Source organism: Temnothorax nylanderi, unplaced genomic scaffold, assembly GCF_030848795.1.
Source record: "Temnothorax nylanderi isolate EJ_2023f unplaced genomic scaffold, tnyl_v1.0 TNYL_tig0014_pilon, whole genome shotgun sequence".
In the NCBI taxonomy this organism is placed as follows: Eukaryota; Metazoa; Arthropoda; class Insecta; order Hymenoptera; family Formicidae; genus Temnothorax; species Temnothorax nylanderi.
In genome coordinates, this window is record NW_027249076.1 from 307869 (window position 1) to 323049 (window position 15181).

The following is a 15181-nucleotide window of genomic DNA, read 5'->3' on the forward strand; positions in this document are numbered from 1 at the left end:
TCTTCTCCGGTCCGGTGGTCATGAACAATGTCCGAGACCTGAAGGTAACGACCATCGTTCGACCACGTAAGCTGGCAACGAGTTAAGTAGAGGAGATGACCGCGCTCGCGTCTCTCGTTCGTGGCAAAAACCATCGAGAGAGCGGCGGGCAACGCGGGGCGATCAGCCTGTTTCGCGTATGTATGTGCGAGAAGCGCGCGTGTGTGCGAGTCGGGATATACGGCTTACATCTATTTTCCGCGAACGTTCGTCGTGTATGGGACAAACGAAAGTTTACGGCACACGTGAGATTTGCTTGTAGCAAATGAATTCGTAAGCCTCTCGTGCAGAAGTACACGAGTATTAAATGGGACGTTAATTTTTCAATGCGTCCCTTCCCTCGTTGCAGAAATCAGCGACTACTGTCGAGACAAATTATTATTCGGCGAAATTTCTTTCGTATATCGAATCGTGAAAGAAATGACACGATTGTGTCATTTAAGTTATATCAACTACACAGAAAAAAAGAATATTCTTGATTTGAAAATATCTTTCAACATGGAAATCTTGAATTGAAATTATATTGCATTAAACGAAAAAAACTTGCTTGAATGAAGTCATTTATATAGTTCAACCAAGAGAAAAAAGTTGAAATAAAAAGTTCTTATAAGAAGATTATAGATTGTTGCGTATATATGAAATAATGACGCGTTAATTTGAGTATATAAGTTTTGATTTGACAGTTTTGACACTTCTTTTTTTGCGTACGACGTTATTGAGTAAAGAAACGTCCGCGATTCGCTTATTGATACATGATATACAGCGTGGAGTAAGAGTAAACGGCCTGCGAAATCCTTCACTAGTCCCCTAATTTCGCCGTGCAATGATAGAAGCATTTGGTAATCGCGGGTATCGTCGCTCTCTCGAACGGGCACTCGCGCAATCCGAGGATGATAGAGCACAGACCGGAGGCTGCGGGGCACGCTTTCACGGAACAGTTGGCGAGACAGTTTCCGCGGCGGGCTGAGCGCGAGTGGCCCGGCAAGATGAACTCGCCTCGTTTATCACCTCCCCGCCGATAAATCAGTACGCGCGGAATGCTTTGCGGTTCCCCATCGTGTTAGAACGGTTCATAAGCAGCGGGGCTTCCCTGGGGTGCGGTTATCTTCGCATGTACCGGGTGTACATTATCTCAACCGGCCCTCTCGCGCGTCTGTCGTATCAAATAGCGCGCCCCGTCCCGGCGAAACGCCGTTGAACCATTATCGAGGGTTGAACGAGCGAGAGTGGGTGTGGTCCTGGTGTGTTTATAAACTGGATTAAGGGGAATCAACAACTCGACGTTCCGTTCCGCCGTGCCATTTATTCAGCACTGACGCTCGTCCGCCACCCTGGCCGTCGGATGCTCGTTCGTTCGCCGATCATTCCGATTGATCGCGTATTTAGCTCGAACGTATACCACTTGCGTGTGGACCTATTATTGAAGACTGTGCGTGTTGGTTTGCTATGAGAATGTATAAGAGAGGGATGGGCAATCGGTGCATGCTAGAAAGATATCGTTAGAAATGTTAGAATCATTTTGACTCAATTTTGTTCTTGTTGAGTAGTCATCACATTTATTGAACAACATAGATCAGTAAAATTAGGTTCTCACATTCAACGATTTGTATTTAATAAGTATGAGGTTTTTATAACAAGTGTGCCATTTTTCAGTTATTTATTAGCACTGGATTAGACACTAGAGAATTTAGAGTAGATAATAGAATTTCACAAGCTTCTTATGTGTATATTTTTCAATATACAAAGCACACGACTAACTAAAATAGGTTTTTGCTATCAAATTCACCAAAATTTAACAGCCAAATGATTTTTATTCAGCGTTTCACAACAGAAAGTACACGTGTATATTTCAACTCAAGTTGGCCACAGCGATTGTTCTAAAACTTCACGAACCACAGATGAAGGGATGAAAAACAGTTTTGCGCAATATTCTGTCTCGCGCGCGCATGATTACACGTAGGATTCTGCGTTGCTCCAGAAAATATCGTTTGCTCCGAAAAAAACACGGTGGACGAAGTCGGAAGACGGAAAGAGAAGAGGGGAGCTGCAGAGGAGAGCTAGAGTCCCTTGGCTGCGGTTGCACGCAAAGTTGCATGCGGGACTCTCTCCTGTAGGCGGGTGCTGGCGTCTGTCCCGCCCACCGCTTCCCCTCTAATGGACGAGTGGTAGGGCAGCCGTTGCGCCTATTGGCCTCGGACCGGTTCACGAGGTCGTACCCGCATTAATTATTCTAAATAAGTCGTCGCCCCTGCGGCGGCTGATTATAGAGTTTGCAGTGCCATAAATAGAACCCGTTTACAAATCGCGCTCGGGGAATAATGATCGCCGCGCGCTAGGCCTGCGCGTCGTCTCGTTGCTCGCTTTTGGGGAGAGAGGATTCGCGAGACGAAAAACCCAATCAATCCCTGACGTCCCAGAGCGGCGATTGGTCTCGCCGTAGGCGTTTTCTCTCTCGAGAGACTTCGCGGACCCGTTCGCGGCACCGCTCGCGCGTTCTAACGAGGGGATTAAGGTTTGCATTTCGGTGATTTGCTTCTGCCTCAATGTGTATAACAAGAGATGGGCCGGCAGCCCGAATAGGACCGTTTGTAATAATCTACATCTGAATCGTTCACAACGCAGCTAACCAGTCTTGTGAATTGTAACTTGTGATTGAATGATATATGGTATAGCGATAATTGGAAGATTTCCTAGTAGTCAACATATACGCTACATTTATATTCATTTTTAAGATTTATTTAATAAAGTATGAGATATAAATAATTTTAAAATTCTTTCATCAAATCATGAAAGAGTTTTAAATACACAAAATATCATAAAAGATTGTTACATGATTGTATTCTGTTGTATTTTTTTTAGAAATCGAAATTTTCAGTATAATATTATTAATCAAATCAAGAAATAATAAGTTTCTTTTATTATTTATTGAATTAATGACTCCATTAGAATTTTCTTAATTAATTAACGCAATGATGATATACTCTAAAGTGAAAGAGAAGCTAATTTAATGGCGTCGGTAAGCTAGTACATACAGTCGATCCTCATTTTAAATTTTAACCCGACATCAATTCCATATGGAAATTCTTGAAACGTTTCTTGGCTTGGCTAGACGCTATTGATAGATGGACACGTTGTAGTTATTTATGGTTGCTATCTCTATTATTGTCTCTACATGAGACGATCTTGCGGTTAATGATCGCCCTGCGGCTCACGTGGCAGCTGGTGTCCCTATAGGTGTGGCTATTAATAAACCCGTCGGCCGTAACGACGATCTTACAGTATTCGTGAACTTTGCAACAAGGGGAAACAAAGGAAATTGCCTCCTGTCGGGTTGAAGAAATCGAGCCGACAGAAACCGAGCTACGACAGTCATCCACGAGGATCGGAGCGTGCGCTCGCGCGTCAAAAAGGTATCGGCCATCCGAAGTCGGTCGCGCGTTCGTCACAGGGAATTGTATATTTTCTTTCTTGGAATTTTGGGTCTTAACGCGAAAGGGCGAGAGACGTAAAACGGACGGACGCACAATTCACCGACATTATAGTCTACATTGTGGCGACTGAGGACGTCGGTTCTCGAGACGGTATAAAAGGTACACCTCGGGGTAGCCACGTCAGTTGTTATAGCGGCACGGACGATAATCACAGAGAATTGCGGTACCTTCCCTCTTATCCTGTTCATTGCGTAAAAAGAAATTTATAATTTTCTCTCAGCTTTAAGCGTACCGTAATGTAATGAGTCTGATATGATGGAAATGATCGAGTATATTCGAGTTTGGGTACATGAAAGTAATGTAAAGAAAATTAAGTAATAAATATGTAAGGACGTAATAAGCATGTAAGTAAAAAGAAAAATATGTAAAGATACGTAAAAAATATATATGTATCGTATCTTAATTTTGCACTTTATTTCAACAACAAACACTATTTTTATGTTCGCGTAATCAAAAAATATAAACGCGATTGTATTTCCTCTGTTGATAAATAACATTTTACATTTATTTTAAGACAATGTCGCATGATCTACTGCTATGTTACGTTGGCTGGCTAATTATTGTAAAACTATCGGACGATCAGTAGCATGTGCAAGAGTAAATGAGATGGGCGATATGTTAATGGAAAAAGATATAAATAACACATCGTTAACACCAGTGGAACCAGTGGCTGATAAATTGTGGTATATTATTCGAAGACAATCGATATATGGACAATAATTGGCGTAAAAAATGATGTTTCTGTAATTTATGATGTAAGGCTTCGTAAGGCGAAGCCCAGGCGAGTGATGGTAAAATTGATCGCTGATAAAAATGTTGATTTGTCGAATGCGAGTACACTTATAACTTCCATTTGAAGGCTTACTTCAGTGCATCACGTTAATTACACGCTTACTCCATGCTGTATATTATTATATCAAATAGCGTTAATGAGCTTATTAACTCGGCACACTTGGCAAAACAGTTAGTTAAAGTTCATTACTTCGCAGGTGTCTTGAATTTCTTAAATGATGCATAATTCGATAAATCATCGCACGGATCGCATAGGATGGCGATCTTTAAATAGAAGGAGCTGTAAAAATATGCATCTGATATGGCATTCTATGAAAAGGAAACATTTTTCAGTTTTTATCTGATATGCTGCAGTACGTCGCTTGTATAATATCGAACAAAAACATTTTCAATTAAAATGTTATTTTATATCTAATTTAATAAAAATAAGTAATTTTTATATTTTCTCTACATTTTTCTGGCGACTAAATATTTCTAAGTTTATCGTTTATTGGTCCTTTTTTTGGATAACGTATGTACGGTTTTAAATTTGCAAATCAACCGCGACTCCTAGATGCTTGCACAAGTCTCATTTTTGCGTCGTCGCATCAATCAGGCGTGTTCTTCTAGGCGTGTGAACGGCAGGTCGAGTGTCTCCACCAATTACCGCGCGAAACATCGGACTTATCGCGTGCGACCTTTACATCGTGAGGCGGATTTCGTTATGGGCTTTAATTGCAACCGTTTTAACGACGACGAGTCCTTATACATCTCGCGTGTTTCTAATGCGTAGCCTCACTGCTTTCATGTCAGGACCGAATAACGCTTCGAACGAACGAAGAGCATCCTATACGCGATTAGACGTTAAAGAGTTAATGACCGTAATTTTGTTCCGTTGATTAACAGACAAGAGTATCGTCATCGTTGTTTCACGTGATAATCGCGCTGCGAGCAAAAAACACACGATCCGACGAACAAAAAATCACCGACACTGACGATTTAGTCTGTTTTTTAATTTCCTAATTTAGTCTGGTTTCTGATAAATCGCAGAACATGTATAAGAGAATAGAATTACAACGATCTTTGAAAACGTGCCAGATAGTAAATAATGCCACTTGTTTTACATTTATCGTATTACAGTTGGTTTCCGACTTTTACACAAATACTTCAAGTAGATACTTCAAGATCTCACACGCATTCTGATAAAGTATTCTGAAGGTGCTCTTTGAATTTTTACATATTCAAATGTGATGTGTGCTAAGGTTTACGAAGCAGAACTGATTGCGGAAGGTATATTACACGGTAGCTGCATTGTGAAGTCACGTAAAGTGCCAAACAAAAGACTCGACTACGCTGCTCCTCTCTTTCCAATTGTCTCTCTGAAGCGTCAGTAAGATTAAGCGATCTAGGAATAAGTTACGCGCTGTAATATATATATATATATAAAGATGAAAAAACTGTACAACGTACACATAGATATGAAGTAAAAGGGAAAGATAAAGAACATTGGGGGGAAAAGGAACAAAGAGAAGATCAGCATCTGTCATAGGGTAAGTAATACATTTGTTCGTTAACCGTCGCACAGCCATCGGAGCCAGAAAAAAAGGAGAATAATAGCGGGTCATGGCGCTGATGGTGTTTGTGCAAATTTTTGTATGAAGCGATTCCGACGGGTGACGATAAAATCCATGTCTTACTGGGGTGAAAAGGAAAGAGTTGAGGGAGAAAGAAGGAGAGCGCTCTCTTCGGCTTGAAGAAACGAATTAGTCGACTTCAACCTGAACGGGTCGACAACACCGCCACGGTGGGGAGGAACAAAAGTATGGAGTAGTGGGTAGAACACAGTGGGAGGGGTGGTAGGCGTGGTATAGTAGGGGAGAGGCGAAAACGTGGGCGAGACCTGGGAATTGGACTCGTGGTGAGGGAAGAACTCCTCCAATGGGGCGGAGAGATGTGAGTATTCTCGTTATTGTTCGCAGTGGCGCGGATATTCGTATATTCCAAATGTGCATAAAGTTAAATGGACTGTAAATCTCTGTAAACAAAATTTCGCACAGAGTATTTCACTGTAGCAGCTATCTGTTTTTGTAACAGTTTCTTAAACAGAAGTTGATATAAATCTAAAAATAATTTTATTTAAAATATTTATATTTTTATATACAGATGAGATTTATGGTATATCTTAATTAAGCTTCGATCCAACGTAACAACACAAAGTTGATGGCAAAGTCCTTTATGGTAAAATTAACGATATCTTTCAGTATCATTTTAAAAGCAAAGTACTTTTCCCTTCGCTTTTTTTTAACACATATATTTTTGTAGTGTCAAAATTAGACTGTATAGTACATCATATAAGTGATGCGGATCAGCCACGCAATAATTGACTTGTGTGTTTAAATGTAGATTAGATATTACGAAGATATAATAAATGAAATTTTTGAATTGTGTCAATAAACGAGTCTAAATTCCTCGCCTATTAATTGAATGATTATGACAAAAGTGTAGAATTAAAGAGAGACGAATCTCGTCACGAAACTGGGAGTTTGGGGAAAGGCGTCGGTAACATTGATCCGCAGGAAATTCGTGAGCGCCCCCTACTACCTGTACCACTGGCGGTGGGGATGACGACGGGCGGAAGGGGGTACGATACACCTTATGCCAGTGGGCGGAGCTTTTAGCCGAAGAGTTAATAGAGATGCAATCGAGAGTGTCTAGTGCACTGCACTCCGGGCTGCGGCGTAGGAGGAGTGGAGGGACAGGGACGAGGAGGGACAGGCGGTAAGTAGGGACCTCGGGTCCCCTAGTTTAGACATCACTGAGCGACGGATGGACAGCCAGTCAGACCCGTCACAGCACTCGCTAGAGTACTCGGAAACCTCGGGAAAAGCCGATAGCTGGAGTCTTTGGCTTGGACCGGCTTTAAAGACGAGACGATAATTAACACGAGCTGCTCACTAGACCGTATCGGACCCATGAATATTTCTAAAAGCTTCTATTAAAGCTTCTCTAAGAAGAAGTGGCTTCTTTTGAAATACGACACTTTCGAAAATATTATAATGGATTCGACACAATTTTAAAGGATTAAATAGTGAATCACAAGGACGTGCAATAACGAAGGGATTCGCGGTAGCCTTCGAGGAATGCGGTGCATGGACATGGTTGGCGCGATGTTGGTGACACGTGACTAGTGTACATGAGAGACTGTCGTTGGAATTAACGATCCAGAGATTTGCAACTACGTGACAACGGCGGATTTGCGACGGAGCGATCCATTGACAGCAGTGGACAGTGAAAACGTGTTCCTTTCTCAATATAGTTTCATTATTAACTTTCCATTTCATTGTATCGGACAAAGGTATTTTGATATATGAAGTATTTTGATATTTAAAATGAGCGTTGCACTCGCGACTAGGGATTCCACGTATGCTCTGCAACTAGGGATCGCCAGGCAGCATCATTATCCTCATCGCCACGTGTTGTCGCCGGAAAGCTATGTGATGCCGCATCAAGTGGTTCGTTCGCCGGATCGCCAGCGAAACGTGTCACCGTTGCGCTTCAGCGTTGTTAACATTCTCAAGCCAGATTTCGGTAGCAAAGCCCTTCGCACGAAACAACCTGTATCGTTACATAGACCATCGCTTCTGCTTCCGAGGGATCTCAGCCTATCGTCTAGCCGACTGTCACCGCAGTCGGTCCACAAAGAAAAGGACAATTTCCCGTCTCACAATGGACTCACGCCACCACCGTCTAAGCAGAACGGACTAAGCAGAAGCGGCAGTCTCGAAAGTCTCGCGTCCAGCAGGAGCTCGATCGCCAGTAATACGGTCACCGGTCCATCCTCCTTATGCTCTACGTCATCCATTGTCGGCGATTCTCTAAACGGCGACGCCACATCCGGCGGCAGTTCCGGTAGCACGTCGACAAGTCAGCAAAATGGCACTAATGGCCAAAACCAGTTGTGGCCCGCGTGGGTGTACTGCACCAGATACTCGGACCGGCCGTCCTCCGGTAAATTCGATAGACATTTATTTCACCTCGTATATTAATATATAGCTCATAAAAAGCTAATATGCAATTGTCACGGAGTAAGTAATCGATGCATCAAACTTGTATCTTATTTCAGTAATATTAGAAATGTCGTATCGTTGAAAAACTTGTACTTTTTGATTTTTCGTAACGTTCTCGTTACCTCGTCGCGAGTATCAACTTCGCGCTTGGTTATTGAACTGGTACGTCTAATGATGCACGTTAAAAAGCAAACAAGTTAGAAATTCATCAGATTTCCCGTGCGCGTGGTACGTGACTTGCGTTTAGCTTTGCACATGCAAGAAGAACTTGCGTGGTCGCAACGTCGGAAATGTCTATCAAGATGTTTTGTTCACTTATGCGTCCCATAATGCGCTCCAGTTACAAAATCACGATTGTCCGCTAATTAAAATCCCTACCAAAGCATTTGAAAAATTGTGCGGCATGAAGGTAAGTAAAAATCCTTTCGCGAGCAAAACACGTGGCTTTCGTCCGAGCTTATCGCGAGCTTTGTACCTCGAAGTCACGGATCGAGGAAAAAGTCGCTCCGCGTTACTGCGCGATTAACGGGAGCTTAAGTGTATATAATCGCTACTTTTTACATATATAATCGCGGTCCCTCCTTCGCATGAATTATACTTTCTCGGTTTAGCGACTCTATTCGTTTTTACGAAAAAAAGAAAGAAAAGACAAAATAGAAGTGCACGTGGCACATGGAGAACGCGATGTCTAATGGTATAAAATACCGAATATACGAGATAATCGGGCGCAATGTAGGGTCGAGAGAAGGAAGACTTATGTAGCAAATAGGAAGACCTCTGCTTTTGTGTTCGAGTTCATTAGTTAATTAGTAATTTTTTTGGTTAGTTCACATTAAACATCTTACCGGGCAGTAACTCGGATACTGCCAATAAGTTTTCTTATGTGTTTTAACGGTATTATGCTACATTGCATGGTATCGATAAATATAATTACATTCACCAAATATGTGGATGTAACGTGTCACAGCGGGTTATCACTCTGATGACAACAGAAGATCCAATATAGATATGGAAAGTCCGAACTATTCTCGAAATACGCTAGTAATACGTATCGGATTATTTAATGTTTGAGATAAGACGCGCGTTTTAACAATCCGGTTTATATGTAATTTGAACTAGTATGTGCCCAATTCGACTCTTGGTTAGAGCGTCGTTCTACGCTATCATAAACCGTCGCGATCGCGCATCGATGAACTTATTTAAATGATTAATCACTCGCGCGAACTCCACGTTAATGGCGTCCAACACGTGCGGACGCGAGTCGTGATTACCCGCGACGCCTCGTCGACAAATTGCGGCGATCTCTGCCTCGAGAGTATCTAATTACACGTTCGCGTTAGATAACAGTTCGCCCCACAAATAAATTATGTGATGGCCAACATACGAACCTAATGTTATCCCGTCGCTCGATATTACCGCAATAAGTTATTACACTCCGCGCAGAGAATCACGGAACTTCGAAAGGACTGCTACATTTAATTGCAAGTATAGCTAGGCGAAGTTAACGTACGACCCAATGCCACCTGCGCTCGTTCGCAGAACTTAATTGTGTAGAACCTACATTCTACGAGCTACCATCTGTAATCACTGCCCCACATACGACACTGCCATTCTTCCGTCTTCTTTGTGGCTTCTCTTTTTCCGTACGCCTCTACCTTTATCTTTCTTTCTTTATCAGGTGAATGCCCATCGGCCTGTCTTATACTCGGGGTGGTCCGTGAGTCTCGACCCGATAATCTCGTTACTAATTGTCGAGTATCGCCCACTTATCTTACGCGAGCCTCTTCATCGTCGAGCGTTAACCCCTAAGTGGGATTTCGTGTAACATTTTGTACCATTTAGTGATATGTAGAAAGAGAGAGAGAGAGAGAGAGAGAGAGAGAGAGAGAAAATTTACGTATCAATTATGTATATATTATTTCTGCAAATTCGTTTAACTAGAAAAGATTTTATATATACTACACAGAAAAAAGTGTCAAATCAAAACTTATATACTCGTATATACGTAAAACAATCTATAATATAATCCTCTGTTGAGAATTTCAACTTTTTTTCTTGGTTGAACTACATAAAATGACTTCATTCAAACAAGTTTTCTTCATTTAACGCAATATAATCTAATTCCAAGATTTCCATTAAAACTAAAGATATTTTTAAATCAAGAATATATTCTTTCTTTCTGTACAGTATATTCGAAACATTAACAAAGTTGCTTGTTTTGTCTCGGTGCAATCGCATTTTACATTCAAAACCACATTTGTATTTAACGTACTCTCGAACGTACTTATAATAATTTACTTTGTACAGATTGTAAGTATATTTTATTTCACGTAATTCGGTGAGTTCGTTTAATCTCAGACTCTTTTCGCATCTCCCGCTGCGCTTCCATTGTGGTGCGAACAGCGGGAGTTCGTTTGAAGAAAAAAATTTCTTGGAAATATGTGCAATGGCATTAGGTATATAACAAAGAGACGAAAGACTGAAACCTGATAGATTAGAAATTATCATATATATAGTCGTTTTGAACGGTAAGACATTATTTATGATAAAACTGAAGCGATGATTGTGACAAAAACATCATATTTTCTTGCGGTGATGAAATCGAATTAATATTTCGCATTTTTAAAGCGATGATAATGTCCAAGCAGTAACGTTAACGATCGGTATGTGAAACGATCAGATATCTTTTTAAATTACTAAGTGTCGGAATACATGACTTCTTTCAGAAGTAACAATAATGCGGATAATTATATGTATTTTATGTACTATCGGTAATGATTACGTTTCTCTTTCTCTTTCTCTCTCTCTCTCTCTCTCTCTCTCTCTCTCTCTCTCTCTCTCTCTCTCTCTCTCTCTCTCTCTCGTCGTGGAGATATATATTTTAAACTACAAACAGCTGAAACGATCGGTTAACGGTTTCGCCGAAGATAATAATAACATCGGCGATAACTACAGGCGTGCGCAGAAGCACGCGGATGTATCCCAACTCTACACGGTTGTGTTATCTATGTTAAATAAAAATCAAAAGCGTGTAACGCTAATGCTCAGGATTCTCGGCTATATGAGCGTTACCTTCGACGATACGCAGCGCAGGGCGATCGGAGTACTCGTTATCGCGCTTAAAAGCATGCCTCGCAAAATTCCGATCGTGAACGTGAGAAAGAACGCACACGTGACTCGATCCTTGACTTTTCAATAACGTAATCGTATCACGTTAAGTCGTTACGAGAATATAAACGGTATAGACATTAGCAGTCGCGTAAAATTGCAATTCGCATACGAGAGCGCAACTGTAATTTCAGATACGCCGCGCCGTGGCTAGACGAGCTATTTCCGCCTTCGCTAAATTCCAAAGCGGTTGCTCAGAATATAGTTATTCCCCGAGTGTCCTTCCTCTACGAGTCTACGAGGCGAGCGAGCGCGATCTCTCGTCGTCGCGAAATACGCTGAATCACGGCGGTGTGTGGACAAATTGATGAGAACGCCCACTTTCCCCACGATAATGCCGCCCGCCTCGCTGCCTCGAACTTCAGTCACAAAAGTCGGCGCGTGAAGATTAATGCGGGCTTTCTTTTGTCGTTTCAGGACCGCGCACGAGACGAGTCAAACGTTCGCAGAACGAGAAGAACAGCACGCCGGAAGAGAAGAGGCCCAGAACGGCCTTCAGCGCCGACCAACTGGCCAGGCTGAAGCGGGAATTCACAGAGAATCGATATTTGACGGAGAGAAGGAGGCAGCAGCTCTCACGGGAGTTGAACCTGAATGAGGCGCAGATCAAGATTTGGTTTCAGAACAAGCGGGCGAAAATAAAGAAGGCGAGCGGACAGAAAAATCCGTTGGCCATACAGCTAATGGCGCAAGGTCTTTATAATCATTCCACCGTGCCGGTGGACGAGGACGGCGAAGAGATCGTAACCGGAAGAAATCATTGAGACTCGCATAAATTCAAATGGCAGCGACGAAACGAAGAGTTAGAGACTAGAATGACGTGTGACTGTAGGCGCGCTTAGAAGTTATCATCAACATTGAGCGCTGTCTACAAAAGTCTACAAAGAGAAAGTCGTTAAAATATTATTTAGGAAGAAATTCCGAGTACATAATAATCATAATGACTGTGAGTAAAGACTGAGGATGAAACACATAATAAGTTACACTATCGTAACGAGGAATGGAATCCGCTTAACAATCTTATCATTAGTGCAATCGAGGATTAAATACATTATTGATAAGTAAATTGATATATTTAACAAAGAGATTTTTATAGCGTATGGTAGAAAATTATTTGGCTTCAACATTTTCGTGCTTAAACTAGATAAGTATTTACAGAGTTCAAATAATTTTGAATAAATACAATTATATGTACTTTGTAAAAGTATATATGCTGATTCAAAGGAAATGAGTGAATAACTAGGTTTTAGAGAAAAGATAGTTCACCAGTGTTTATTTTTTGTAAACACTCAATATGTTTTATTTTTATAGTAAGTTTCATGATAGTTTTCATCTATTGCGAGTGGAAAAGGCATTTGTATGACACATTTTAATATTTTTAAACATAAATCAAGGGATTGCTTTAGTCGTACAAAGAAAATTACTCTTAGCGTGAAAGTGAAATATGAAAATCAGAAATTTAGATTATATTTAGCGAGCTAAGTTTGTGACTTATATCTGTCGGCTATAGATATAAATAGATATAAATAGAATTCAGTTAGCTTGCAATACGAGTTTCCTATTAAATTAAGTATAAATTATTTATTTGTACATAATATGTATATATAACGATAGCTTGTGATCTTGTCTACATGTAAGATATAAACTAGGGATTAGATGGCGATTATCATACCACTGCATGAAACGATCTCACGTTGTATATTCCTCATTCTTGTATACAAATCTAGATACATATGCTTGGGGTTGACGTTGTTGCGTGTGTGGCGTGTAATGTATGGTTGGACGTCTTCTCCCCAAAAATACCATTCGCGACTCTCAGTGATTTGGATGGTGACTGCACTAGTATGTGCCCAATTCGACTCTTGGTGAGAGCATCGATTGACAAATGAACAATTTGATGGAATTGTTTATACTCCCAAAAATACCATTCACGACTCTGAGTGACTTGGATAGCGATTCCACTAGTATGTACCCAATTCGACTCTTGGTGAAAGCATCGATTGACAAAGGAGTAATTTGGTGGAATTGTTTATATCCCCAAAAATACCATTCACAACTCTCAATGACTTGGATGGTGACTCCGCTAGTATGTGCCCAATTCGACTCTTGATGAGCGTTGATTGACAAACTGATTGAGTAAGTTGATGGAATTGTTTATAAACCTAGTCGTTGCGGCCGGACGACGCTTGCAAGAAAACGTGTTCGTCCGCGTGCGGCTGGTTAATGTGGTGCCGAGCTGCCGACTTGGTAGGAGCACACGCGGCTATTACATATGTTATACAGCCTTGGCCAAAATTATTAGGCACGTAATCATCACTGTATTAAATCCAATACCAAGAAAAATGTCTATGGTTTTAAAGTTATTTACTAGAGTATTTATTACCTATTATCTATTATAAACGAATTTATATATTTTTTTCATTTTTTTTTTAAATAATTGTTATTTTGAAAGAACGTTATTTTAATTTAGGGTGCGTAATAATTTTGATTGAAGCTGTACATCTTAGATGGAAAGTACGTATAACGTATATATCCCACTGTATTCAATAAATGATCATAATATTCCATGTAATCAGCTTACGATTTTTAATTGTCGCCGATTAAATCGAAATAAAAAGAATCTTTTATCTTGACATGCGCATTCTTTTCCATCTTTTCCTCATCTCTCAAAACCATGCTTAGTCCAGATATTCCTACGTTCATGTTCAGTATCATGTATCATGTATCTTGAAAAAAAGGTGAAAATTACAAAAGTGAACAGATTTACTAGATTTCGATCAATGTAATCATAGATATATACTCTAGTGAATTTCCTCACTTTTGTAATTTTCATCTCTTTTCAAGATATATGATCGACCCTCAGAACTTATTCGTATTAATATTAAGTGCCAATGAAGTAAGTATTAATCAATATTGATCGAAAATATTTCGCACACGCAACTATATTAATAAATCTGCAAAGTTGAAAGTAACAGCAATGAAGTAATAGTTAATGAAGATGACTGACAAACATCTTGTGTTTTGGCCTAATAGATTTATGTGAAAAGTTAATAAAAAACACGTATAAAAATAAGTATAAAAAATACATTCCAAAAATACATTCGAAAATCAATCGCAAAAATAATAAGATATAAACTTATATTACTTTGTGAAATTCCTCACATTTATATCAATTTACATATAATAATATAATGACACGATTATCAATTAAACCAGTGATTATCAATTAATATGCAAAGAATGTTTCAAGCAGTAATAAATTAAAAATTGTAAGATTAGAAAAAATAGCTGCATAACATTTACAAATAATGTAATAAGTTATAAAAATAAGGTTAATAATTGATGCAGCACGGTCATTCTAAAGCAACTTATTGCTCTAATACTGCATTTACGCGAAAGTAACAGAAATAAATGCAATAACGATATAATGTTTCAATCACCAATTAAACATGTAGCAATTACACCGCCGAGAGGCGCTTAGAAATGCCGCCATGCTGCTGCGGTATAAGCACTCAACTAAAATTATCCCCGCGTTAATTAGCATCGTTACCATACCGGCGTTCTCCACGCTCTTCACGTGCGCGCGCGCGCGCGCGTGCGTGAGCGCGAACGCGACAAAGTCGTGTTTTTGGAAAGGCGTTCTGT

At 40.3% G+C, this 15181-nt stretch overlaps 1 protein-coding gene across 1 annotated transcript; it reads left to right on the forward strand.

The window, feature by feature from the left end:
• Positions 1-7134: 7134 nt before the first annotated feature.
• On the forward strand, positions 7135-14169 carry LOC139768076 (homeobox protein engrailed-2-A). The gene is made up of 2 exons (XM_071697908.1): positions 7135-8309; positions 11954-14169. Exons 1-2 carry the CDS (start codon positions 7691-7693, stop codon positions 12298-12300), a joined length of 966 nt encoding a protein of 321 aa, XP_071554009.1. The 5' UTR covers positions 7135-7690; the 3' UTR covers positions 12301-14169.
• The last annotated feature ends 1012 nt before the right edge of the window (positions 14170-15181 follow it).